Source organism: Zeus faber (assembly GCF_960531495.2).
Source record: "Zeus faber genome assembly, chromosome: 12".
Taxonomy (NCBI): Eukaryota; Metazoa; Chordata; class Actinopteri; order Zeiformes; family Zeidae; genus Zeus; species Zeus faber.
In genome coordinates, this window is record NC_137196.1 from 15,646,985 (window position 1) to 15,673,954 (window position 26,970).

The window sequence follows — 26,970 nt, forward strand, 5'->3', positions numbered from 1 at the left end:
CGCCACTAAGGAATCCATCTCCCACCACTCAACTTGGAATATGAGGCTGGATGCAGACCCACCTGCCCGATCGTCCGTCGACATGATGGAGAAAGGCGCGTCACTTAAAGGTAAAAATCGTCTATTTATAGCCAATTGTGTTTTTTCTTTCTTTCTTTCTTTCTTTCTTTCTTTCTCTTCTTCCCCCTTTCTATCTTCCTTTCTCTCTTCTTCCCATCGCGTTTTCCCCGGGGTATATGTAGCGTGGTGTGGTATATAGTGTGGTGTGTGTTTTCACTCGGTTTTGCGACGGAAACGCGCGTTAATCTGTTAAAAAAAAATAAAAAAATAAAAAAAAGAAAGAAAGAAAGAAAAAGGAAAAAGAAAAACCTATATCCCCAATTTGGAGTAAGTTGATAATACTAAGGAAGAAGTTGGCCGGGTGTCCTTCCATCACACTGTTTTGTGAGTGGATGTACTAATTGGAGCTTGGAGGTCACGGAGGCACCTGTTTTTGTTCATTATTACTGTTGTCTGCCTTCGGTTCAATTCATGCAATGTCCCTGTTGACAACAAATAAGGATCTTTGTTATTAGGGAGATCAGGTTGGTCCTCTGCTAGTGTCTGTGATGAAGCCTCATCACAAACTTCACCATCTTTGGATGATCGTCTTCGGGCGGACTGTACCCCCAGATCATGGATCCATCCACGAGCTCTCTCCGTTGCTCGTGTACTGTGCAGCAGTCTTTCTCGACAGTAGATGTTCGAATGCTCTTTTGCGTTTGTGTGAGTGGAAACCCAGGTGTCCCGGCGAATTAATTCCGCCCGGCGATCGGTAAACCGATTTATTCGCCGTAGGTTATGCGGTACGACGATAACACATTGTTCCTCTCCGGTGCCGCCAACCCCGTCGGTGGAATAAAGCTCCGATCAGAACATGCCTCCGTTGACCTCCTAGCCCCGCCGACTGCAGGTGAGGGCGGGGCCGTCCAGCGCTGAAGAGCCCCGCCGCTGATGAGTGACTCATGCTCCCCGAGCCTCAGCTCTCCCACACTCAGTCATCCTCCTTTCAGCTCCGGCTCACCGGAACCAGCCTCATCTGTCTCAGACGCAGCTCGTGTTAAACTGCCGCTTTCCCCGGGCTTTGCCGGCTTGGCCCCAGCCATTATTCAGTCTCCGGGGTGGTTTGTCTCTCACACGTATGCACATGGACACACAAAAATCAAACATAAGGATAATAAGTGGGTTTGTGCGGTTCCTCCTCGAGCATCGTGTCATTATATGCGCGCGATGCCATCTGAGGTTAAAGGACGGAGATTTTCAGCGAAGGGAAAGATAACAAGCCTGCTTTCATAACTGAACAAGCATTCCATGTCATTTCTGTATATCGAGAGAAAATCCGTATCTCTGCCCTTTGCTTTCTCTTCGCAGCGTTATGGTGAACGTGGCGGCTCTGGCCCTGCCTATAGCGTGTCAAACTACCTACCCATCCAGAGATGCACACCAGTTCGGACCAGTCTCTCTCCCACCGACCGAGCCTCCACATCTCGGTCACTGGGGAGAGGCGCGTCCAGTCCTCCCTGTCCCTCCCTGAGCCCGAGGCCTGGCGGATCCCCGGCCCCAGTCCCAGTCTGGTGGTCCGTCATGGCCTCGCCCCAGGGTCCCGCTCCAGCTCCCTGCAGGTGCCCGGCTCCGTGCCGGAGTGCCTGGGGCTTCCTCCGCGGGCGGCGAGCTTCGATGTGCCCTACAGGAGCGAGGAGGGTTCGTCCGAGGCCGGTTCGGGCTCCGTGAGCCCCCACAGCATGCACCGGCGCCGCGGGGGCCTGGTGGAGCAGAGGGACGTCATCATGGCCCACCAGGCCCACAAGATCCAGAGCACGCCGCAGGCCCGCAGGAAAGAGTGGGAGTGAGTACAAACGCGCTGGCATCGAGATTAATAACGAGTGAATTTCCAACGCCTTCGTCCCAAAGCCTCAGTAAAAGATTTGTTTGTGGGTTGTTGTTTTTTTTTTAAACTGCGTTTACTGTGTAAGCTGTGAGTTAATCACATGCCTCGAAAGATTGTTGTTCGCCGTGCAAAGCATGGTTACAGGTGGACCTTTGAACGCTGGTGCCCCATCGCGCTGATTAACTGCTTCCCACCACTCACATGTGAAGTGGTGCTCCATCAAATATATCCCACCCCAACCCCACCTAACCCCCAACCCACTCACCCCCCCCCCCCCACTCACCCCGCCCCCACACACACGCACTGTCTTCCCCCTTCCCCTACCCTCACCACCCACTCCATATACACTACATTGTTGTGTTGTCAACATATTTTCTCGCTCTCTCTCGCTCTCGCTCTCTCTCTCGCTCTCTCTCTCTCTCTCCCTCTCTCTCTCCTTTTCACTTGTATCTGTCTTTTGTTTCTGGTTTTCTGTGTAGCTCTGGCATACACACACAACCGCACACGCACACATTTCAGGAATGCACCGTGCCTATTTGTTCTTGCGCCAAATACGCTCTTGCAAATTGGACATATATGCACTGATTCTAACCATGGATGAATGATATAGAATCCTGAATATGAGATCAATACATTCAAACGTCACTGTGTTATCACTAAGAGGACGACAGGATGGCATGTATTGTGGTTATCTGTCCATTAGGGGGCGCTGTGGACTCAAACTTTAAAAGCTGTAGCGCCTGAAGACCTTTTGCAGCTTTCCATTTGGAATTTGACTTTGTGAATCTTCCTTGCATGATGTTTGCTGAAACTAAAGCTGAAATAGTGAACAATTTGTGTCACTAAAATTTGAATATTCAGCCACAAGGTTAAAGCAGTACAAGTTGTATTGCTTTGAGTAAGGTAATGGTTGAGTATGGAAATAAAAAAACATTCCTTTGGTTATTCTCATGCCAAATTGCAATTGTTGACTTTGGTTATACTTGCGTTATGACAATATTTTCATAACTTTCTTCCTTATTTATCTATCGCCGCAAAATCCAAGTGCAGTGTGATCAAAATCTAAATTTACATTTGCGCCACGCCAATTTGTCTTCTCATGAATGTCAGTAACTCGTCGGATGGATGGAAATGACATAACTCAGGAGGGTGTCTGTTGCTAGGTAACGGCGAGGGAAAAATATAAATGCTAAAACCACTCCAATCAACGCTAGGGTGGAAGCCTAGCCTATTTGCAATTACATAAACGATCTCCAGAGTTATGGCACTAAGTAGAGCCATTAGTGTTTGAGCTCTGAGCGCATGTCACCTCTAAGCACCCCCTCATCGGAGGTGGGGAAGTTCTAAAGATACCTAGATGGATGGAGCCTTGGACAATGGCCACTCACGGAACGCTCCGCGTGTCCCCCGCGTCCCACCGGACGGGGAAGAAAATCACATCGAGCCCGATGCTGTTTGTCGGGTTTAGTTCTAGTGTCGCCCCCGGCCGATGTCATCTCATTCAACAGGTCGGAGAGCGAGCTCGTCAGTCGCTCCTACACATCTCCCTCACACGCGCACACACACACACACACACACACACGCCGCGCGCACACACAGAGAACCTGTTAACATGTCGCCGTGCTATTTTCAGAACCTTCTGAAGTGGAGCACACCCTCTGAAAAAATGGCGTTACAGCCTACAACAACCTATAATCACTGCCGCTCCACGGCCGAGTTACATCTGGTGGATCAGACACGGAAGATCTTTCGGCGCGGATCAGTTGGGGGACGACGGCGACGGTGATGGTTCCCGTCAGCCCTCTCCTCCAAGGTGTCCAGTGCCACCATTCGAAATCCGGAGAGCGAGTCCTTCACGCACGTGGGGGTGGTGGGCGTGGGGGGGCCTGGCAGGTTTCTGTAGGAAGAGGTTGCTCTATTGTGCAACATGTCTTTTGTTGGCGGAATGAAAAGAACAGAGCAGAAATTCAGGGGAGCCATGTCGCTATGGAAACAACTGCAAAAAAAAAAAAAAAAAATGAGGGAGAGGGAGGTGGTGGTACTGGTGGAGGGGGTGGGTAGTGAATGAAATGTAGATGTTTAACGTAGAGATGGACAAATGTACAGATGGACGGTGATGTATAGTCTGATGATAAGGGCGGTGGGGTTAGGGAAGTGTATGTTTCTTTGTGATAAGATGAGCTCGGATAAGATGAGATAAGATAACACTTGTTATGGTCAACATTTCTCAATGGATACACATCACTATAGCATATTGGAGGGACATACAGTGTGATTGTACAGATACTCTTTGCATTGTTACAAGCTGTTATAATGCCCATTATTACATTATCACAATTGCGATCCTTGTGAAATAGGATATCACTGCGTTCTATTATTTAGAATTGGATGACAGCGTTCTCCTATTGACTCCTATTGCTCAGGGATAAGAGCGGGGCTGCGACGGAATTACCGCCGGTTTGGGGGCTGAGATGAGACGGAGAACTATTTTTGATGTAGAGCATCACTTGTTTTGCTTTGATTGCTGTTGAAACAGTTTTTTATTGAATGCCGTCCTTGCCCAGCGCGACGCCCCGACTTGTACATTTGAAAACCCCCTCTCCTCAGCTGCCGATTGGCGGGTGTTGCCCCATGTAGAGAAGGGGTCGGTCAGCTCCGATGCTTTGTGTGCTGCGCAACATGCACACGCTGCATCCGGGGTGGTGGATGGGGGTTTCTGCATGCAGGAAATTGAACCGCAACTTTTGAAATGATGCTTTTCTTTCGGGGAGGGGGGCGGTGTGTGTCCTCCCGGTCCCAGTAGGGAGAGGCAGAGGGCGGCAGATGGAGCAAAGAGCGCCCGGCCCCCTAATGGGGTCCAGCTCGGCTCACTTTGAGTGTCAGAGACCGGGCTTTTTTTTTCTCTCCTTCTCCCTCCAAAAAAGGGAGCAGCCCCTACGATCTGTTTCATGGTCTATTTTCCGCTGCTGTCTTTTCCTCCAATATTAGCACATTGACCTAGTTTTTAAAGGTTTGGTGAGTGCAAGTCTGCCTTCGGTTTTGGAAATGTGACAGGGTGGTCCACGTATCAAATCGGCGGCCCCCGTGTTCTCTGGGAAAATCGGACAACACACGAAAACCGGCGTCATACCCTTGATCAGCCTCTCAAATCTGCCTATTGACCCTCTCGCCTGTAGAACGCAAACGCCTGTTGCATCCCCCTGTAAAATGTCTCTCCGAATAGCATCCTTACATCACTTACTCCTGTTTGAGCCCCCCCCCCCCCCCCCCCCCCGTGACCCAGCCTTTTAATTTTTGGGAAGATATTTGTTTAAAAAAAGAAAAAAAAAGATGATTTCCCATAGGAATGTAACAGTTAACACCACCTCCCACCCCCTCTGTTTACAGTTTTCATTCAGATGAGTTTAAAAAAAAAAAAATGTCATCATCATATATTGTAGGAGGGGTGAGGAGGTGTGTGTGTGTGTGTGTGTGTGTGTGTGTGTGTGTGAGCGTGCGCCACTCGGTCCGTACAGCTGACAAGATTGAAAGATACTGTTCTGTCAAATCAAGCTGCTCTCTCGCTGCAGGAACAGCCTACAATTTTCCAAATAAGCGTGAAATAAATCAAGGAGGTGGTTTTTTTTTTTTGTTTTTTTTTCCCGGGGTGGAGGGGTACAGATCGGCTTCGTTTTAAGCGAGTCGCCAAGTTCATTATAGGGAGAAGACGCGTAAAGTTTGCGGGGGCTCGTTCCGCCAGTTTTTGAGGAAAGCGGTTTTTTTTTTTTTTTCTAACACTCCCCGCACCCCGGACTGTGGATTATTGACGGAAATCGTAAGTTATATCGGACGGATTTTTTTTTTTTTCTTTTAATTACTATTATGATTTTTTTTTTTTACCTGTAGTTTTACGTAGACTACATAAAGAAGAGCCGCACTTATCCGATTATTATAATGCGCCGTTTTTCCCACCAGCTCGACCAGATGGGATGACAGAGACGCGGGGTTCGTGCAGTCTGTGCCGCTCCATCCCCACAACTAGATGGATGTTTTCCCTTTTCCGATGAGCGCCTCAATGTAAAACAAACAACAAACAAAAGAATAGCTTTCGTGCGGAGATGGAGTAAACACGATACAGCAACTTTTTTTGGGGGTGTGGGGGGGGGGGGGTTTTGGGGAGGAAACTGTGGTGGATCTTCTTTGTTTTTTTTTTTGTTTTTTTAATCGTTAAAATTGAAAAAAAAATTTTTTTTTCAACCTGACTTAACTTTTTGTGCTGAAAAACCTCCAAACCACATCCATTTTTTTTTTTCTTCTTCTTCTTCTTCTTCTTCTTCCTCTTCTTCTTCCTCCCCACCCCACAGAATGGCTCGTTTTGGGGACGAGTCCCAGCCGAGCGCGGCGGACTCCGCGGACGGCGGCGGGGACGCGGAGGGCGGCGGGGACGCGCCGGACGCCGGGTCGACGGGCGGGCTGGCCGCCTCCGTGGTGCGGGCCAAGGCGCAGCGGGCCCGCACCATGGCGCTGTACAACCCCGTCCCGCACCGCCACAACTGCCTCACCGTCAACAGGTCGCTGTTCGTCTTCGCGGAGGACAACATCATCCGGAAGTACGCCCGGAGAGTGATCGAGTGGCCATATCCTTCACCCGGGGCACACGTTTAAAAGCGGAGCTTCTGCCCGGATGCCCCGCCACCCGTGCCCCTGACCCGCAACGCCCACCCGTATGCCCCACCTGCTGCATGCGCCACCGTAGACCCCTCTTCCAAAGTTGACGGGTTAGCCAGCGCATACCGGGTATTCCAACCTAATGTAATGGTCGTGATATTAGAGTGGATATTGGTTGGGGTTTTAGATCATAACCCCGGGCGATGTAGCGCGATACATCGTAAGAGGTCGTCTACTTAGTTGAGCTTTAGTTAGCATAGCGCTGCATCGCTTTGACTTTGTTGATAGATGTTGTTTTTGTTCTTATTTCCTCTTACTTCTTATCCCCCCCCCCCCCCCCTTGACTTCTATTGTTTTTATTTCAAGTTCTTCTGTGACACAAACGTGAATTTTCCAACATGGATTAATAATGTGTTATCGTATCTTATATCAGGCTTTTGGTTGAAGTCGAGGCTGGGCGACATATGCGGTATATCGATATAATATCAATATTGCCGCATCAGACTCGATTTCACCTGGGATTTTGGTTATAATCCTCCAGGGCTGGGCGATATGTCAATGTGATATCGCTAAATATTGTGACTAGATATTTTGGTTTTGGTTATTGTAATGTCATAATAGAGTCAGATGTTTTGTTTATCGATTGCTCTCCCCCTTCTTATCAATGCCTCTACACGCCTGGTGATAAGATCCACATTTATAACGATAGTTTCTCAAACATCATATGAAGCGCCCATACTCTTCCCCTAAAATATTAGCGGATCATATCGATGTTGTTGTCCCTACATTTTCCCATCGCTGAATTAGCCCAGATCTGATCTGACCCCTGTCTTCAAGCCATGAGTTTGGCTCATGTCCTGGAAAAGGTGCACGCTGAAACACATTAGTTTCTTATCTCTGGCAAGAGCCCTGCTTGCCGTGGAGGTGGGATGTGGGCTGGGTGGAGGAGAGATGTGGGCTGGGTGGAGGAGAGATGTGGGCTGGGTGGAGGAGGGATGTGGGCTGGGTGGAGGAGGGATGTGGGCCCGGTTGAATATGAACCTGGCCTTGAGTAGGTGTCGGTACAAAAATCGTGTGCTTTGCTGTTTCCGTTCATTTCCTTCTCCTGACCACAGGTAGAGCAGGGAAAATTACAGCGAGGCATACATGAATGGATTTGAAAAAGACGTTTAATATGTAACGTTGGAAAATTTCGGTTAACCTTTAATGTATTTGTTGCTCTTATTGCTTTTGACCACGTCAAGTTCTGTTGTTCATAACCAGGCAACGGGAAATATATATACACACACATCTGTTGAAATTATTAAGGTAACACGATTTCCTAATAACATCTAACAATTTAGCATTAGCATGAACTTTTTATTCTCTAGGCTATATTCACCGTACTAAAGAGTTGAACTTTTATTTTGCATCGAATGGGAGAAGGGGGGACTTAAGCAATGGAGTTGGGATTTGTTTTGTGTTTTTTAGACGCATCTTTTACAACTAGTTTTTGTTATGGCAATATAGACACACACACACACATACATGCGCATGCACACACACACGCGCGCACACACACACACACACGTACACCCCACACCCCACACCTCACACCCCACACACACAACCAACTGAGCTCTCCTCTGTGAGTTGGTGACACAATTTTTACTCAGGACACGAAAATTAATCTGAGAGAAGCTTTCTCATGGGGGGCTTTGTGTAATTGTGTGACTGGAAACACACATACACAGACAACTATATATATAGATACATACATATTGGCAACGGGGCTGGGGAATATTGGAAAAAGTCAAATATAATATTTAAGAATATTTTTATTTCCATTCCAGAAGATGTTATACATGAACAGCATAATAGTAATAATATTAGTAATAATAATAATAATAATAATAATAATAAAAGCAGAAGTTGTTCAGTGAGATGCAGAATTTATCATTCTCACAGCATCAGGGAAGAAGCTGTCCTTTAGCCTGGTGTCCTTTCGCTGTCCCTTCTGGCCCTGATGCTGTGTAGCCTCCTACCTGTTGGGAGGGGGGCAGTCCATTTGCAGGGCGGGTAGAGTCCCTCGTAATGCCGGAGGCCTTTTGCCTGCCCCTGCTGATGTACAGTACATGTCACTGATGGTGGGTAGACCGCTGCCAATGATCTTCTCTGCACTCTTTACCACCCGCTGCAGTGACTGTCTGTCTGCGGCAGAGCAGTTACCGTACTACACGGTGATGCAGGAAGTGAGGATGCTCTCCACCGCACACCTGTGGAAAGAAGTGAGGACTGAAGGGCCGAGGCCAGCGCTCCTCAGCCACCTCAAAAGGTAGAGGCGTTCGAGGGGCCTTCCTCACCGTGCTGGCTGCGTTGATGCTCCAAGTGAGGTTATCTGTGATGTGCGCCCCCAGGTATTTACAGCGGGAGACCATCTTGACCGCTGCTCCTCCGATGTAATGGGGAATGGGGGGGGGGGTGGTGCGGGTCCTCCTAAATTCCACAATCATCTCCTTTGTTCCTACCTGTACTCTGACTCATGATGGATGATGGGGGACGAAGGGATGTTGTGGATTCTAACGAACTGGGGCCTTTTTGTCAAAAAGTCCTGTACCCAGTTGCACAAAGATGAGAAAGTTTATATTCACAATATCTTTTTGAGTGATACCTCGATATCGATAATTTGATGATATTTTGGGGATGACTCTTGGTGGGGTTTTTTTTTAAGATAGTTCTACTCAAGAGAAAACAATCATTAGCAATGTGCATATTATAATGATCAACTTGCATTACTTCACTGTAATGCATCCTTAAAGACAACATTTAACTATGATCACCAAAATCAGAAAAACCAAAATCCGAGACTATATCTAGTCGATATCTAGATGGATTGGTGGCTCTAATTTACAACACGACTTTCCCACAGACCCACACAAACATTCACACAGATACACAGACATGTCAGCATGCTGTCTGTGGTGCCAACGAGCATATGCAGCTCCAGCATGTACTCGATCGCAGGGAAAGCATTTTGAGAATCGCTTTCTGAGCTATCTGTCTATCTGTGAGGCTTTAGGAAGGACGGCCAAGCCATGGGGCTCCGTCAGGCCAAAGTCAAACAAGCATTCTCGCCCCCCCCCCCAACACACACACACACCTTTAGTACTTTATAAAGCAGGTTACCATGGATACTGCATTCTGTGCAACAGATTGCTTCCAAGGCTAGAGGAAATAAACTGTTCCATAATGCATCCATGACTTTTCTGTCCCTATCTTATTGACTTTCCTTGTACGCAAATGTGTTCCACACACACGCACTCACACACACACGCACGCACACACACACAAACACATACACATATAGCCAGGTTTGGATCTCAAAAAGGAAAATGAAATAAACAGAAACCAAATAGTCGGAATAAATATAAATCCTAGCTGTGTGGAAGGATATAGTGATTAGCATAATCCCGAATGTGTTGAGACACAAGATCAGAAGTGACCCTTAAAATATATTACAACTCAACAAAGAGAGTTTGTAGAGGTTTGTGTTTTATTACTAAGAATATACTCAGATATATCAGAGATCATGGAATTGCATTGTATTGTTACCGTAACTGTACATTTACAATGTTTATTGTCATAATGATATACCTGTAGTATGTCATTCATTAAGTAATAATGGAGGGCTGCATACAATTGTCTAGACTTCATAGACTGTTCTAGCTGTTCTTATCAATGCCTCTACCGGTTTGGTCATTATTCACATTACTGATGAACGTTTCATGTGTAAATATTTCTTGAAAGTACCAATAGTTCGTATTGGCCAGCACTACAACTGATTTGTAGGGCTGGGACATAAGGTTTAGTGCTGGAACGCAGTATTGGGGTTGAAAAATGATAATAAAGCGTTCCTAATGATGACATCTTTTTCTAGTATAGCTAGCCAGATACGTGTAAATGGCCCATGTGTCTATCATCTCTTTATCCCCGACGTACGAAGGCACATTCCTTAACTTAGTGACCTTTACACCTTTCGAGTACATGATCCTAGCCACCATCACTGCCAACTGTGTGGTCCTGGCCCTGGAGCAGCATCTTCCTGGAGAGGATAAGACTCCCATGGCCAAGAGACTGGTGAGGAAAAAGCTGTTTTACCACATTAGGACTGTACTGCATATCTACCATACTGCATAAAAAAAGCGTCATTACATTATTATTGACTTGATTTTGTGCATTCTACCCCTACGCAGGAGAAGACAGAGCCGTACTTTATTGGAATCTTCTGCTTTGAGGCCGGGATCAAGTTAGTCGCTCTGGGCTTTGTTTTCCATAAAGGTTCCTACCTGAGGAACGGCTGGAACGTCATGGACTTTATAGTCGTGCTCAGCGGGTGAGTGAGAGAGTGGGTCTCAGTCCCATTCAAATCACAAATTCTGAAATATTGTGTAGTTTGGTGACAGTTAGTAACCATTACATACGTAAGTGAGCTTTGTAACTCACCTTTTTTCGGCAAAGTGTTTTCCTCAACAAACACATTAACGAGTCGAAATGTGTTGTGAAATGTCAGCCCTTAACTTCAATTGTACCAAAAGTTCAAACGATGTAGGCTGAAAGAAAACTCTCAGGGCTAGATTTACGGACAGCACATCAAAGATAAAGCACCATTTGTGCTTGCAATCGCCATCAAATAATGTTTCATTTGCTAAGACAACAGCTTACTTTGTGACCAGCGAATGGGACCGTCTTCCAGTCACGTTATGCATGTGAAGTACGGCTTAAATGTTTCAGTTTAACGATTGAATTTGTGCAAAAAACAAATCCCTCAACCAGGACTGAAGAGAGCTTAATTCAGTGATGCTGAATGTTAATTAAATATAGGGATGGGATGCAACTCCCAACTGAAGAAAATTGAAATTGTAAAACTTTGCTCATAAGCTAAATGTATCAGGGAATCACAAAACCAATTTCTGACAATGTAAAAATTATACTGAATGACCTAAAAAGTATAAGTAAACTACAAGCCATACGAACGCTTGGAGATCCACCATGATAGAGGTGTTCCTCTGAGAATCTCGTTATAGGAAGTAATCTCTTCCAGAACCTTCCCAGTTTGCCCTCAAAAGTAAATGTAACAGTTAGAGAAACATTAAACATTAAATTTAGCAGACACTTTTATCCAAAGCGCCTTACAATTATTCAAACACCGACAGACGCAGCCATCAGGAGCAATTAGGGGTTAAGTGTCTTGCTCAAGGACACTACAGCATGCTAGCAGGAGGAGCCTGGGCTCGAACCAGCAACTTTTAGATTACTAGACGACCAGCTCTACCTCCTGAGCTACCATCCCCCTACCGAAACACACTTTGCCCCTCTGAAATGTGTCTGAAATTAGGTTTAAAATGCTTAGTAAGTGATTTGCCCAACAGCCTTAAACCATATATCAGTGTCCATGTGCCTAGTTCTACCTGACGGTGGCCATGGCTCTCCTCATCTTTGGCTTTTGGTTTAATTTATCTTTCGGCTTGTTCACATACACCATCGACAGCAGTTGGAGCCACGCTGACGTTGGAAAGATAAGTGCGTTTCCACGGCACATTCAGGTTTTGCAGCCGGCAGATAGGTGGGTGGATAAGTGGATTGGCGGTCGGGTCTAAAAATCCTGCTTCAGTTCGCCCTGCGGACCTCTGTGAATTAAATGTGAATGCAGCCCTGAAAAAATTGTATGCAAAGGAGGAGAGATGAGGAGAGGAAATTGGAGAGGATGACAGAAAGAGAGAGAAAAGAGGAAGATGCAGCAAAATGGATCATTTGTAAAAAAAACCCCAAAAAAACAAAAAAAGCACTCTTTAGGAATAAGAGACAGCGGATGTAGCGATAGCCCATAGTAGCTCCAATAACAGACTTATTTGGTGAGACTCGTGAGGCTGAGTTGGTGCTTAATTGCATATGCTTATCCACTTGTTAACACGTCCCTTGTGCAGGAGGTTAACAGTATTACCGCGGCTACGCTCCGCATGGGCCAGAGTGGTCTATTCATGGAAGATCGCTGTTGGCGTGTTGACTTCTGATTTCAACCTGACACCCACACCTCCCTCTATCTCGTGCTCTCTCTCTCTCTCTCTCTATCTCTCTCTCTCTCTCCCTCTCTCTCTCTCTCTCCTGCGCTCTCTTCCGCTTCCTCTTTTCTTTCCCTTCAGCTCTCACTGCGCTCCCTCTCTCCCGCTGAATCCTCTTACATAAAAAGAACATCAGCATCACGTTGACAGGCAATTCAGCACAGGTCCAAGCTGAACAGCTGTCCTGGTGTTTTTCCTTATAGCCAGCTGGGTTACAGTGTTAACCGCTGTTAATGAGTGGGACCATGTAGTTATGTGCGAGTAAACAGATGTAGTTGCCGACGTACTTTCATAATAATCATTTTATTGGAGGCGGGAGTGTAGATGCAGGGCTGGGCGACGTATCAATATAATATTGTTATGCTGATACGAGACTAGATATCGCCTGGGATTTTGGGTACGCGATATAGTTAAATATCGTTTCTGAACTTAATAGGCTTCATAGTTGTTCAAATCAAGGCCTCTACCAGCTTGGTAATGATATCCACATTAATAGTGATTGTTTCAAAAACAGAATCATGTGTTTAAATTGATCGTAAAAGTACTAAGTCATCCCCGAAATATTGCCCAAGTATCAATACCGAGGTGTTCATTAAAATATTGTGATATTTATTTTTCAATATTGCCCAGCCCTTGAAGGAAGTTACTAATTAGAGTAATTAATAAGAGTTATTACTTACTCCTTACTGTAATTGAGTGGGCTAGTATGTTTCCAACTGTGTAGTTCTACCCTTACTATTTTTTATGTGATGTAATTTACTTCACCACTTTTTAGAACGGCCGAATTGTTCCTTAAAAATGATTTCATCCACACTAAAGGTAAACATTATTTTTTTTTGTTTTTGTATCCGTAGTTTGAAATCTCAGTGAATCCATGTGATTTACACTGTGAAAGGTTAAAATCAGGGACTTCACACAGTCGTTCCCTGTGTCCATCTCGCCGCCACAGCTGGAACTAGTAACTAATGACCTGCTTTCCTGCCACTTGTTTGACACATTTTCTGGTGCCATATTTGCGTCTGTCTGTCCGTCCGGCCTTCTGCCCGTCTCTCTCTCTCTCTCTCTCTCCCTCTCTCTCTCTCTCTCTCTCTCTCTCTCTCTCTCTCTCTCTCTCTCTCCCTCTCTCAGTCTGTCGCTACCCTAGAAGTAAGTCAGACTTAAAAGAAAATGCACACATGTCATGGCGGCCGGCTGGGAATCAGAACGAGGCTACTGGGCCAGCGCTGGCGGCGTGTCATTCCGTTTGGTATTAATGAATTGCTCTAAGCTAATCTGTGGGGACGGCAGGCTCAATTAGAATCCTTAATCTGATTGAGGAGTATGTCACCAAAAAAGGCCCCAAAGTTACAACACTGCTAACCAGCCACACAGAGCAATTTGAGACAGAGTGATTCCTTAAACCGTTGATTGTGTCCCCGTTCGCAAGTGGGCTATCAGAGATGGATCTGATCTCTGATAGCACAGGTTTGTGCTTCCAATGACTTCTCGACCCACATTTACACTGAAAAGAGTATTCGGCTGGGGTCATTGGATATGGGGTTATGGGATGAACTCTATGTCAATCTTTTCTATCAATTAAAAGATAATAAACATTACATTTTTAATTGCGCCTGATAAAATGATTAATAATTTGAGCGTGAAGGGTCTTTGAACATCATACTCATGCCTGATGATTGTCATTACCATCCTCAATTATGTGTGATTAGTTGCTGTGCCAAGTTTTGGGTTGATACCATTAATTACACAGCTTAAGTACATTTTCTAGACATTTTTGACCACCCGAGAATGGGGAGAAAGGGTCAAAAATCCAACAAAAGACCACCTGAAGACCTCGTGACCTTGAAAAACACTTTAGAAAACTTAATGCCTTGTTGCAGTATCAGTGACTGGAAAATCGGGGATTTTGACGATCGGATGACACGCACTATTTTTGGAAAATGGCTCAGAAAAACCCACTTATCTTCAATGTACCCGGACATCCCATACATTTTCTGGATAGTCTAGGAGTCTAGATTCTGGGTCTAGAGTATCGCGAGGCTGTGATTATCCTAGAGGTCACACTAGGTCATTTTATACAGTGGGGATGCAACAGTACAGTGGGTTCACAGTTGGGTGTGTATCACGATTTTGTTCATCTGATGGGAGGGGAGGTGTCCAGGATACTGGGTAATTCAAATATTAATTTCTGTTAATTATTTATTTATTCATATGTATAATATTTTGAAAATCATCACAATAATAAATAAATAAAACCAGTACTATAGTTATTTTTGTGTGGAACAGGAATAAACAGTCATGACATAAATGATAATAGTAAAATAAAACCTCACAGTCAGAACAGTGTGCGTGTGTGTGTGCCTTCGCTTTGTGCACCTGAGGCGACAGTGGGGGCGCTCCTTTTCATCCAGGGCACCTCCCGGCGAGGGAGGAGCATCGGCTCTCTCTTACATGTAGGGGGTAAACATTGGCTGGCGGCAGGAGACGGCAACTTAAACCAACAAGGCAACATAAAACTGTAAAACTTGACAAAAACAAAGAAGGGCTCCATCACCCAGCGAGACTCTGCTCCCTTCATTCCTACAAAAAAGCCGTTTGAAAGCATCGGATGTTTTCTTGTTTCCATTGAAAAGGCTGCGTAGCCAGGCGCAGTTGAAAAAAACCCAATAATAATAGACCTCCCGCGCAAAAATAGAAAAATGGCTGCCTGCATGACTGACGTGGCCGGTGGAGCTCCAACAGTGGATTCAATAGGAAGCAGCACTTACAGCACGCCGCGCGGCACCTGTACGCTGCACCAGTGGCTGTAAAGGTGAGACTCTTGTGGTTCTGATGAGCCCAATTTAATTCAGATATCTTGATGGGAGTGGCAGAGATCATGCCCAATTACTTTTGTCAAAGATCGCCGACTTTGGAGCTATGTCACGCTCGCTTCTCAAGTCTGGTTTAGTCCAGTTAATACCGGAAGCTTAAAATCTGCTTAAGAAACTGAGGGGCGAATTCACAAAAGGATTGCGCGGCTTTTTGCGGCCGCTGAACCTGTCCCGATAACACAGAAAGCCAGCGTCTAATTCACACAGCACCCGCAAATGGTGAAATGTGCGCAAATAGTGTCTCAGTGGGCCGGCATTATATGCGAGTATTTAACTGAGGTATAATTCATACATTTGGTGTAAAATTGGACCCTTTCTTTGCAATTGAGTTTCATTGCAAAAAATGTCCAATTCACAAACACCAGCGCGAATACGCATGCTCAGTTAGTGTCAAATTATTACTGTCTTCAGAGAGCTGGTGGTAACTGCTCAGAGACCACAAAATACATTTTAAAAAGTCAGCTGTGTGCGATCGTCTTCAGAGAGCTGGTGCAACTGAAGTGCATTTATAAGGGTGGGTCACACCCAGACTTTGTAGTGATCTGTAAATAACATTTTTACATTATTATAATTTTTTTACAAGTTTTTCTCAATTGTTCACACACATTTTGTGAAAACATACCTCTAATTCTCAGAACTGTACACACTAATCAAAAAAAAACAAAAAACACAAAAGGCAAAACACCACAAATCTCCTGCCAAATGAAACTACATTCAAAACAATGTAATGTCTTCTCAAAATGGTATTTTGGGTTGAAATGAGACACACACACACACCATCATAAGAATAGACATTTTAAAGAACCACTTGAACACTGATGTTCTTGATGTAAAACATCAGTACGAAGGCCTTGATCAGGAGACTTACGCCTTTTGCATGTTCAGTGCTGTACTTACAACGTAGGTACAGTAGTCCGTTGTAAAATATTTTTGTACAACGTTTTTATACCCAAATATAAAACACAAATATGTAATATAAACAAAATTATGTTTTTTATTTTTTCCCCAAAATACTGTTAAAAATAAATAAATAAATAAAAAACACAAGGTCAGATGTGTAAAGTGTTACATACAGAACAAATAAGTATATAGTGCTCAGTACTGTATGCAGTACTGAGTCCAATGCTGTGATGAGAGTACATTTCTCACCTATTCTCATTTTGGAAGGTCCAGACAATGGATGCAACTGTGAACCTGCTCAAGTTTGGTTGTACTCTCTGCCCAGCTTCCCTCATTCCCTCATCGACCACGGCTGACCTCATGGTCAACCAAAGTTGCCCGGCTTTCATCAGAAATGATGGCTCTCCTTGGTCTTGCTCTTCCTCCTCCTCCTCATCCTCCTCCTCCTCCTCTAACTCTCACTCCTGTTGCTATGCCTCTCTCTCCAATGTCGGCGTCCATTGCTCCAAGACAGAAGAGCTCCCCTGGTGCCCCTTTTGTTACAGTGAAGCTCTGATTGCTAATTGAACAATTGTGCAACATGTGTTTGCCCGTGTGCAGAGTCAGTGTGGAAAGCAGGACATTTAAGTTGAGCACTTTGGACGGCAGTGTGTTGCCATGTTAACACAAGAGATGTCATTCATGAGGAAAAAAGTGTTGTTTAGAACTGCAATCTGAGGGCAAATCAGGAAATGTGCTTGCATTTTAGCTGAATTAACTGAGGGGAGTGGTACATAAGTTACAGGGTGTGGTCACTGTATCTTAAGCACCAGCATTTGTGTGCAAGACAATTGAGAAAAATTGTAATATGAATTCAAAACCAGGTTGACAATAAACAATAGATAGTGTGTTTGTCGACGCCTATGTATGTGGCCATCAGCTCGGCTGAAGCTTCAGGGTTCCTCCACGTCTTGCCTCAGTATTTTTGTCCCTATCGCAGGGTGTGACACTTTGCTAAAAACGCTGCTCTTTAGTTGGGATGAATAACACAATTCGGTGGGTGTGCTGAATGATTCATTAGCCATCTGGCAAAAAGACAGACGCCCGAGTGCGAGCCCCATCAAAGCAGCTTTGCTTGGGACACACTTGTTGTGTGTTTATGTGTGTGTGTGCAGGTAAGAGCGTGTGTACTGTGTTTATCTGTGAATAATCGACATTATATGAAAAAGTCATTTCGCCACCCGGTTTGAGCCTCACTCCACCCTCTGCGCACTTGTGAAAAATTCCGAGAAGTGGACGAGGAGTGAGTGTGGCGGCGTGGCTCGATTCCTAAAAGTTGAAGAAAATTAGCGTGGTTTCAGCGAATGCAGGATGTCGTCAGAGGAGTGGACCGTGGACAGTTAACCCAACTCTTTCTATTTATTGCAAGGATTCTAACATTGGCTCAAATCCCCACAAAACATGGATGGAAATTATGACTTGAGGATCCAACCATTTAAAAAAGATGATTGCGATCAGCTCAAATAACTGCGACCAGGCAATCAGGTAATAGTTGTGACAGCTCTAGCTGTTCCACCGAGACCAAAGACTCTGAAAAATGTATTCCAAGAATTTACGTTCTGTTTAGTCAATGTTCCTTAAACTCTTGGACTCTTGCAGTCCCATTTCTAATCTTGTTATTTTAATTGAACTGGATAAACAGTGTTTTATGATCCAGTGTGGGTTGCTCTTGGGAAAACATAGATGTACGCTGTTGTTGCTGCTGTACGCACAACTTGGTCCAAATGGATCTAGCAACGCAGCTCAAATTATTACTTTGCGTGCGTGTTTTTTTAGTAGTGTACTCAGTGTAGGTGGAGGTGTGTGGGTGAGGCTGCATTCTGTGCATGTAATGAATTCATCCTCTTCAAAGCCAGTTTGGTTACAATTCTCGACAACAGTGCTAGATTTAGAGCCAACCGAGAAGAGATTATCTCTCTCAATACGAGCACAAATACGCTGCCGAAATACACACACACGCCCGCGCACGCACACACACACACACACACACACACACACACACAAATATATAGACACAGACACACACACACAGAAACACACACTGTAGCTGCTGAATATTTATAATAGTGTGACATGTGTCGTTGACTGTCCATGATATTTGTGGCGTTGCCGTACAGTTGGGTGTCTCAGTATTTACTACGTTTTCAAGAGGTGTGTGTCTTCAACAAGATCAACCAAATCATCAATTATTTATATAGGTAGATGGATGGATAGATAGATAGATAGATGGATAGATAGATGAATAGATAGATGGATGGATAGATAGATAGATAGATAGATAGATAGATAGATAGATAGATAGATAGATAGATGGATAGATAGATAGATAGATGGATAGATAGATGAATAGATAGATCGATGGATAGATAGATAGATAGATAGATAGATAGATAGATAGATAGATAGATAGATAGATAGATAGATAGATAGATAGATAGATAGATGGTTAGATGGATAGATAGATAAATGGTTTGATGGATAGATAGATAGATGATAGATATATGGTTAGATGGATAGATAGATAAATGGTTTGATGGATAGATAGATAGATGATAGATATATGGTTAGATGGATAGATAGATAAATGGTTTGATGGATAGATAGATAGATGATAGATAGATGGATAGAGGTTTAGATCGATGGATAGATAGATAGATAGATGGATGGTTAGATGGATAGATGGATGGATAGATGGATGGATGGATGGATGGATAGATAGATAGATAGATGGATGGATGGATAGATAGATAGATTGATACTTAATCGTCCACGAAGGGAAATTGTGATGTTACAGAAGCAGACATCAGATCAAATAGGCAATCTCAATAAAGTCATAAAAATAGATGCCAATTGGCAAAAAATACATAATAAAAATGGAAAAAAAGGCAATTACAACATTCTTTTGTTTAACGCCCAAAATGACCTGGATGTCATGGAGAAGTGAATATTCGTCCACCAAAAGCAATCAGTATACCTGTATATTTTCAATTATCTTTCTGGGTTATTTTCCCTTTTGAATTGTCGTCTCAACATGTAGCCTTGAAGCAGTCATGTTTTTCTGTGCGTGTCTGATGGCTGTAGCTACAGACTCCCACACCTCTTCTCTCCCCATCTCTCTATCGTGTTCTCTCTCTTTCTGTCCCTCTCCCCACTCTTTCTCCGCTCGGTCTCTCTCTCTCTCTCTCTCTCTCTCTCTCGCTCTCTCTCTCTCTCTCTCTTTGACGCAAACACACAAACATACTGCACATTTACTCACTCGCTCACTCGCTCACTTGCTCGCTCGCCCTTTAAAACGCTCTCATTTGTTCACTTACAATCTCTCCCCCTCTCCTCTCTCGCTCTCACTCCATCCCTCCATCCCTCTACTGCTTTCAGTGGAGATTTTGCGTGGGCCCACACTTGAGTTTCTGCCATGTGCTTCTGCCCCCCCCCCCCCCTTCCACCCCCCGCTCACACGCACACACACACACACACACACACACACACGCACACGAATATACACCCTCCCCCACACTTCCCAGGACTATCCAAAGATTTCATGTGAGTAAGTGTGCACGTGTGTGTGTGTGTGTGTGTGTGTGTGTGTGTGTGAATGAGCCTGTGTATGACAGAGAGCCAGGAAGAGATAGATAGAGATGGAATCATAATCTTTTTTAACTGTTCACTTGACTAAATGTAGAATATAATTCAATTTTAATGTTAAATTATAATCATTTCATATGATATATTTAACATCCAGTGATCTGTAAATAATATTTTTACATTATTATAATACAGTTTTTCTCAATTGTTTACACACATTTTCTGAAAACATACCTCTTATTCTCAGAACTCTACACGCAAATCCCCCCCCCAAAAAAACGGACATAAGGCAAAACTCCACAAATCTCCTGCAAAATGAAACTCTGCATTCAAAACAATGTGATGTCTTCTCAAAATGGTATTTCGTGTTGAAATGACACACCTACACCATCATATGAATAGTCATTTCTAAGAACCACTTGAACACTGATGTTCTCAACGTAAAACACTAGTACGAAGGCCTTATCAGGAAACGTATGCCTTTTGCATGTTCAATGTCATGTTTACAGTCTGTATAATACAAAATATTTTTGTAGAATGTTTTTATACTCAAATGTGAAACACATCCACGCTACCCATGCGCAGTTTAGAACTGCGATCTGAGTGTAAAGCAGGAAATATGCTTTCATTTTAGCAGAATTTATTCAGGGGATTGGCACATGAGTTACTGGTTGTGGTCATTGTGTCTCAAGTACCAGTGTTAGCATGTAAACAATTGATCAAATCTGTAATATATCATGATGATTCTTGATCTAATTCTCCACGGAAGACTTTGTACAATTGGAAATAAATCGTACTAAATTGGCCAGTAAAATCAGTGAAATCTTGTAAAATCTTTGCCGAAACATAGTCTCACATTTGATGATTTTCACGATTTTTTTGAATTGTTGAATTAATTATTATTAATTATTAAAAGCTGATCAACCTTCCGTGTCGTTCATGTCAGAAAAACAAAACCAAACCGTAACGGGTCCAAACAGCCCCACATGCTCGTGGAGGGGGATCCAGGTGACATTCACGCATGGGTTCCGGCACACACGAGCAGCAGATTGTGTAGCGGCTTGTCCCCTCCTCCTTTTTGGTTCAGTGTTTGTTGCAGTGTTGGTGTGTAGGTGGTTGGATATCAATGTGCATGTGGGCGCGAGTGAGCAGAGATGCCTGCGAGGTATATGTGGCTTTGTTAAAAAAATAAAATCTCATCTTAATAAAAAAAAAAAAAAAACATTATTATAAAATTCATTATTCCCCTCACTCACTCACCTGCTCACTCACTCACTCACTTAATCACTCACACAAACACGCGGGACGATATCTGAGAGCGAAAATAAACATTATTGCAACATACTGTAACATTATATATTATTTTAGCATTATCATAAACTGAATATTCCCCTCACTCTCGCTCGCTCACTCTCTCACAAGAGATGATTTCTGAGATGTCCTCCCTGTGATATGATACGGTGGTATGCTAAATAAATGGCAAATTTCCTATAATATCATTGTTCTCATCACATTTTCACTGCCAATAAAGCCAATTAATTACATTTACTGAACTGATAACACTGTTCTACATGAATAAAAGGAACAATAATTGTGCTGATCTGTTTGCCGGTCATTTCCACAATACCATGACCATTTCACTGTTTGTAGTTAACATTTAATATTCTATTAAAGGACTAAGTGCCGTCATCAAAATATTGCCATGTTATTCACATCTCAAAATTCAGCCAAAGGGATTGTGATGTTTGATACTGACTGATGCAAGTGCTAGAGATTACAAATGGTTCAAAATGAGGCTTCAGGGATTGCACTCCTGTTCTGGGGCGGTTACATGTTGAATTGGTAAAACAGAAATATTCTCCATAACTTGCATATGAATAAAAGGCCGCGTCCCATTAATTAGCAGATTCGAGAGACAGAGGCGCTGGAGTAGCGGCTGCGACCCAATTAGTACCAGATCATCAATGGAGAGAATGCAATTTGAGTAAGGAATATCTTACCTTAAATCATTAGGAGCTCACCCAAAAATGTATTTGAACATAAAAAGGCAGATTTAACAGTCATGCTACAAATCAAATAAAAGGTTTAACTTGGCGTCCACTATTCAGGCTTTCATGTAAATTGGTCTGGTGTGAATTTTTAGTTATTTACCAATTTGATTAATTTCCCTATTGTTTGTAGGGCTGGGCATTAAAGTTTTAATAGTATCAATTGAATTTCATTGATACCATTTAGTAAGGAAAAACCTTTTTTATCGTAACTTTTTTTCATATATGTTTTTATTCAAAAACTATAATGGACGTACAATATACTGTATATAGTATCTTTTGAATGCATCGCATTGGTTGAATGGTGTCAATATAGAGACATGGAACCATGACAGTGGGAGTTGAGGTTTGAGCCTAAAGAGTGTCAATCCCAGCGGCAGAGACAACGTGACGGGCGCTGTCATGGTGGATGGAATAAACTACACCTGCCACATCAGCACAACACAGTGGCTCTTTTTGTAGAACAGCTGTTTAAGCGTCACTCAGAAAGTCGCTTGCACATGTTAACAGGAAATCAAATATGAAATTCTCACATTTCTACTTGTAGATCTGGCCCCGCTGTTGGTGTCGGTATCAGTAAGACGTCCGGACAACATCGAGGCCTGGTCGTGTGATGTTAACATTTTTTGTAATCTGGGCCCTTGAGAGAGGGGCTTTAATGTTGTATTTTGAGTTATTTCATCCTCCTCTGGGGATGTTCAATGGTTTAAATTGTGCATTTCATGGCAACAGACTTTGGGATCAGTTTTTTAACATAGCCAATAGTTGAGGCTTTTCATATTGAGTCAGTGGGATGGACTGAAAGTAACATTCATTCGACGAGAGTCAAAACCAGACTCTGGTTGGTTGGAAGTAAATGCAGGTTACGCAAATCAAATCGAATGATATTGACAATAATGAGAAGTAGCAACCAAGAGGCAAAGACAAAACAGAGCCATCTCACTTTTATCGATATGAAATCAACCCGCAACAAGGAGTGAGTGGTGTTTTATTAACAGATTAACAGAATAGAGATCGATTGTGAGCATTCATTTTATTTTTGTGGTGACATGACATCCGGTTTTTAAGTGTTTCCGTGGGCGATCAGTCAATCAAAACTTTACCGTCCCTAGGGTTAAGCAGAGTTGGCATCTCATAACAACTTAACAGCACACACATAAAAACAATCAATAGGTCAATTTCATAGAACACGTAAAATTGATAGGACATTATGAAATGTTCAAAAGAATAACGACGAACAAAGCGACAGTCGGGCTGTTTTCACCAGGCTCTCCAGTAAATTTGGCAAACAACGAGTGCCAATCTCTTTGTCATCTCTCATTCCAAAAAAAAACTAAACAAAACATTTTTATATCAATATCTCTTCTGGGGGACGATAAAACCTTGGATCATTGCTGCTCCAAACCATCAGCATTACACTGTTGTGCCATGAGACAGAACGAGTGATTAATAACCTTTGGCACCATCCGCTGATAGGAATTTTGATCCTGGAGCATTTTCCGTCTTGTGTAAATCATGTTCTGCGACCTGCGCATACGGGGGGCTGAGCTGAAGCAACAGTAAAGCCTTTCTCAAACTCAGGGATCTTTATGGACTCTTTAGGACTGGTCTCTGTTAGTGTTCTAGATAAAAATCAAACAAATCAAACTGTCTGAAATGACATAATTCACTTAGTTTAAAAAGGTATAAACAAGCTTATCTGTAAAAAAATCTAATGTGTGTGTGTGTGTGTGTGTCTGTGTGTGTGTCTGTGTGTGTGTCTGTGTGTGTCTCTTTGTCGTGCTTCAGGATCCTGGCCACTGCAGGCGCTCACATGAACATTCCAGTTGATCTGCGCACGCTGAGGGCGGTGCGAGTCCTGAGACCCCTCAAACTGGTCTCTGGCATTCCCAGTGAGCCACACACACACACACACACACACACACACACACACACAAAAACATTGATGTATTTTACAAATTCCTCGAGTACATCTCGCTCCATCACCCTGATTGCTAATGGGTCGGATTGCTATATCGTACGTTTTGCTCCGGAAAAACACTCACACGCTGCCACCTCCATATTAGATCAAGCATAAATCAGGTAAAAGCTATTCTTCTCAACTCTTCATTTGGCTGTAGAATTCCCAGGCAGCACAGGTAGACAACATTAACATCGACATTGTAGTAGCAGTGCAAAGATGTGACTTTGATCCCACTTTCAAGAGAGAAGAGGGGGTTTTCATTCAGGCCATGTCTAATCAAAGCAAGGCCAAATTATTTTTTTGAGGTTTTTGATACTTTAATGATACCGTGTATAATTGTAGGAGTGTTCCATGTGCTCACATACTACTGAACTGGCTTCTCACTCTATATCTCTCGCACGGTAACTTCACTTGTTTTCCCCCGTTTGTGAACCACCCCAGGCTTGCAGATCGTGCTGAAATCCATTATGAAGGCAATGATCCCGCTGCTCCAGATTGGCCTCCTCTTGTTCTTTGCCATCCTCATGTTTGCCATCATTGGTCTGGAATTTTACAGCGGGAAGCTCCATCACACCTGTATACCGCTGGATGACATCCTGGGTAAGGATCCTTCATGAAACCATATTAACTTATTTTGAGTCATGGTCCCTATTTTGGCACAGGATAAAATCAGGTTATCATCACATAGATAACATCACAATTGTGATTCATGGACTCTGTGTGCCCCCTTGTAGCTGCAGGGCTTGAGAATTAGTGGCCTGTCCTCGTAGTTGTCATGATTATTCAGAGCTTTTCCCAAAAATAGGCATCCCATTGAAGCATCCCGTTTTAACCGGACCATTTCACCCTCTTTTGCTGTGACAGGATACACCTGGACGGGACCCTGTCGCTTATTTATTGTAACTAAGAAAAGAACATCGATTTGCCCCGTTGTTTAGCTATTTTAATAAACCCCCGTGGTTGTTTTGCCAACAATTAAATCAAAATTGCTAGTCTGTTTTCTGTTTTCTTTTTCCAAGCCAGAGGCTGTAAAAGTCTTTCAGCAATGGAGGGTTTCATAGATCAGGGTCACAGCATTCCCAGAGGTATTATTAGAGTCGCTGCGTCCTGCTGGCTCGTTTAGCCACATCCTAATCAGACAGCAATTATACTCTGTTATACGAGCCACACCACACTATTTATTGCCATAACATGATACCGCGAGCACTGTTAACATAGGTCTGAAACAACAACATTGACAACACAGAATCATTTCTATACAGTAGGAATTGGTGATTGTTCTGTGTTAACTTTGCCTCACCACCAGTAGAATCAGAACTTTGAGCTCTGATATAATATACTGTGCATCATAATATCATATGTATTGCAAATTCTCTTTTTTACACCTCAGAGAAAGACAAAATGTCGATAGACAAAGACACAAACAGTCGACACCAGCCCTGCATCCAAAATTACGTCCTCGCAAGCTATTAAGTGTGCCAAATTAATGTGTGGTCCGAAACTACGGCATGCATCAAATAGTACTGTATGTGAAAAGTTCGAGGATGAAAAAGTACATCCGGTGGAATATTGTAGCACTGCACACTACACTGGCAAGCGTATACCACAATGCACTGTGAGGGCAAGACGGCTATATGACGACGTAGTGTGTCCTAAAAGCCATCGTTCTTTTTACTCACATACTAAAGTATGATGGATGACAACACTCACACATTTACTACGTATAGTACACCATTTTGGACGCAGCTATGACACATTCAGCTCAGGGTGTTCCCATTGCTTGTGTGTTGTATCACAGGATTGAATGGTGGATCCAGTGAACGGGAGTGAACGAAGTAATACTTCTGCTAGCGTTCAGACTAAATCTACTTGCTGTGGCATCAACAGCAGGAACCAAGCTACAGTTTGATTCTTGGAACGTGGATGGGCGCTCAGAGCTCGCTGCCGGGTGGGGTGTCTGGTCAGCTGCGGTAGGGCAGGCCTTGCTCTAGCGCAGGTGGGCATGGGGGCTGCGGGCTTGTCTGTGTGGTGGGCGGTTCGGGTGGGGTGTCGGTCTGTCGGAGTGAGACCTGGCTCTGGGCCTGCGGTCTGGTCCGTGTCTGGCCCCTGCTGCCCGGGTCTGTGCCTGCGGCTGCGTCTTGTGCCTGCATATGGGGGTGCGTCGTATGTGTGCGCCTCAGGGATACAGGGTCTCCTCGTGCTCCCTGGCACTGGGTTATGTTCCCTGGGGCCGGGCGTGGGGGTTGCTCTGTGGGCTTCCGGCTTCTCTGGGGGCCTGGGGGTCTTCTGTGGCTTCAGTGTAGGGTGCTTGGGACTTTCATGCAGCCATGAGGTGTCTATGCTGCTGTGGGACTCGGAGGGCTTCGGAGCCAGTCAGACGCCACAACATAATACCGGTACTCTCACCGGTGGACACTTCACACATACACACACACATGCACACAAACACACACACACACACACACACACACACACACACACACACACACACACACACACACACACACACACACACACACACACACAGGCGGTCTCATCACAGGCCCACTCATGCCACCGGCACCCGCTTTGAACGCACCCCAACACCCTCCTGGTTGCATTCCTCTCCTTTTCTTCCTCATTTACTGCCATAACTATGACAGGAAGAGGCCACGTGCCCAATTGCTGGTCCAGTTTTCCTGGACCTGATTAACTCTGTTTTTTTCGATACATGTTGTCATCTGATGTTTATGTTTTTCCATGTACATGTTGTTGTTTGTTTCTATGTTTATGTTTTTCCATGTACATGTTGTTGTTTGGTTCTATGTTTTTTTGTCTCCCCCGTCATGGAGTAGTAATTAGTTGTTTATAGACCCAAACATGGTAAAATGGTTCTGGAAAGAGGGGGATTGGTTGT

The 26,970-nt window shown here is 44.0% G+C and overlaps 1 protein-coding gene across 1 annotated transcript in view; it reads left to right on the forward strand.

Annotated features, from left to right (window-relative positions):
• Positions 1-1,475: 1,475 nt before the first annotated feature.
• The window catches only part of cacna1eb (calcium channel, voltage-dependent, R type, alpha 1E subunit b), a gene marked incomplete at both ends in the record, with an annotated part of 51,967 nt that continues 26,472 nt past the window's right edge, over positions 1,476-26,970 (forward strand). Inside the window, 6 exons of the mRNA XM_080010380.1 lie at positions 1,476-1,885; positions 6,271-6,545; positions 10,575-10,690; positions 10,807-10,946; positions 23,900-24,003; positions 24,516-24,674. Of these exons, the coding sequence (XP_079866506.1) occupies positions 1,476-1,885; positions 6,271-6,545; positions 10,575-10,690; positions 10,807-10,946; positions 23,900-24,003; positions 24,516-24,674 (1,204 nt within the window). The remainder of the gene's footprint in view (positions 1,886-6,270; positions 6,546-10,574; positions 10,691-10,806; positions 10,947-23,899; positions 24,004-24,515; positions 24,675-26,970) is intronic.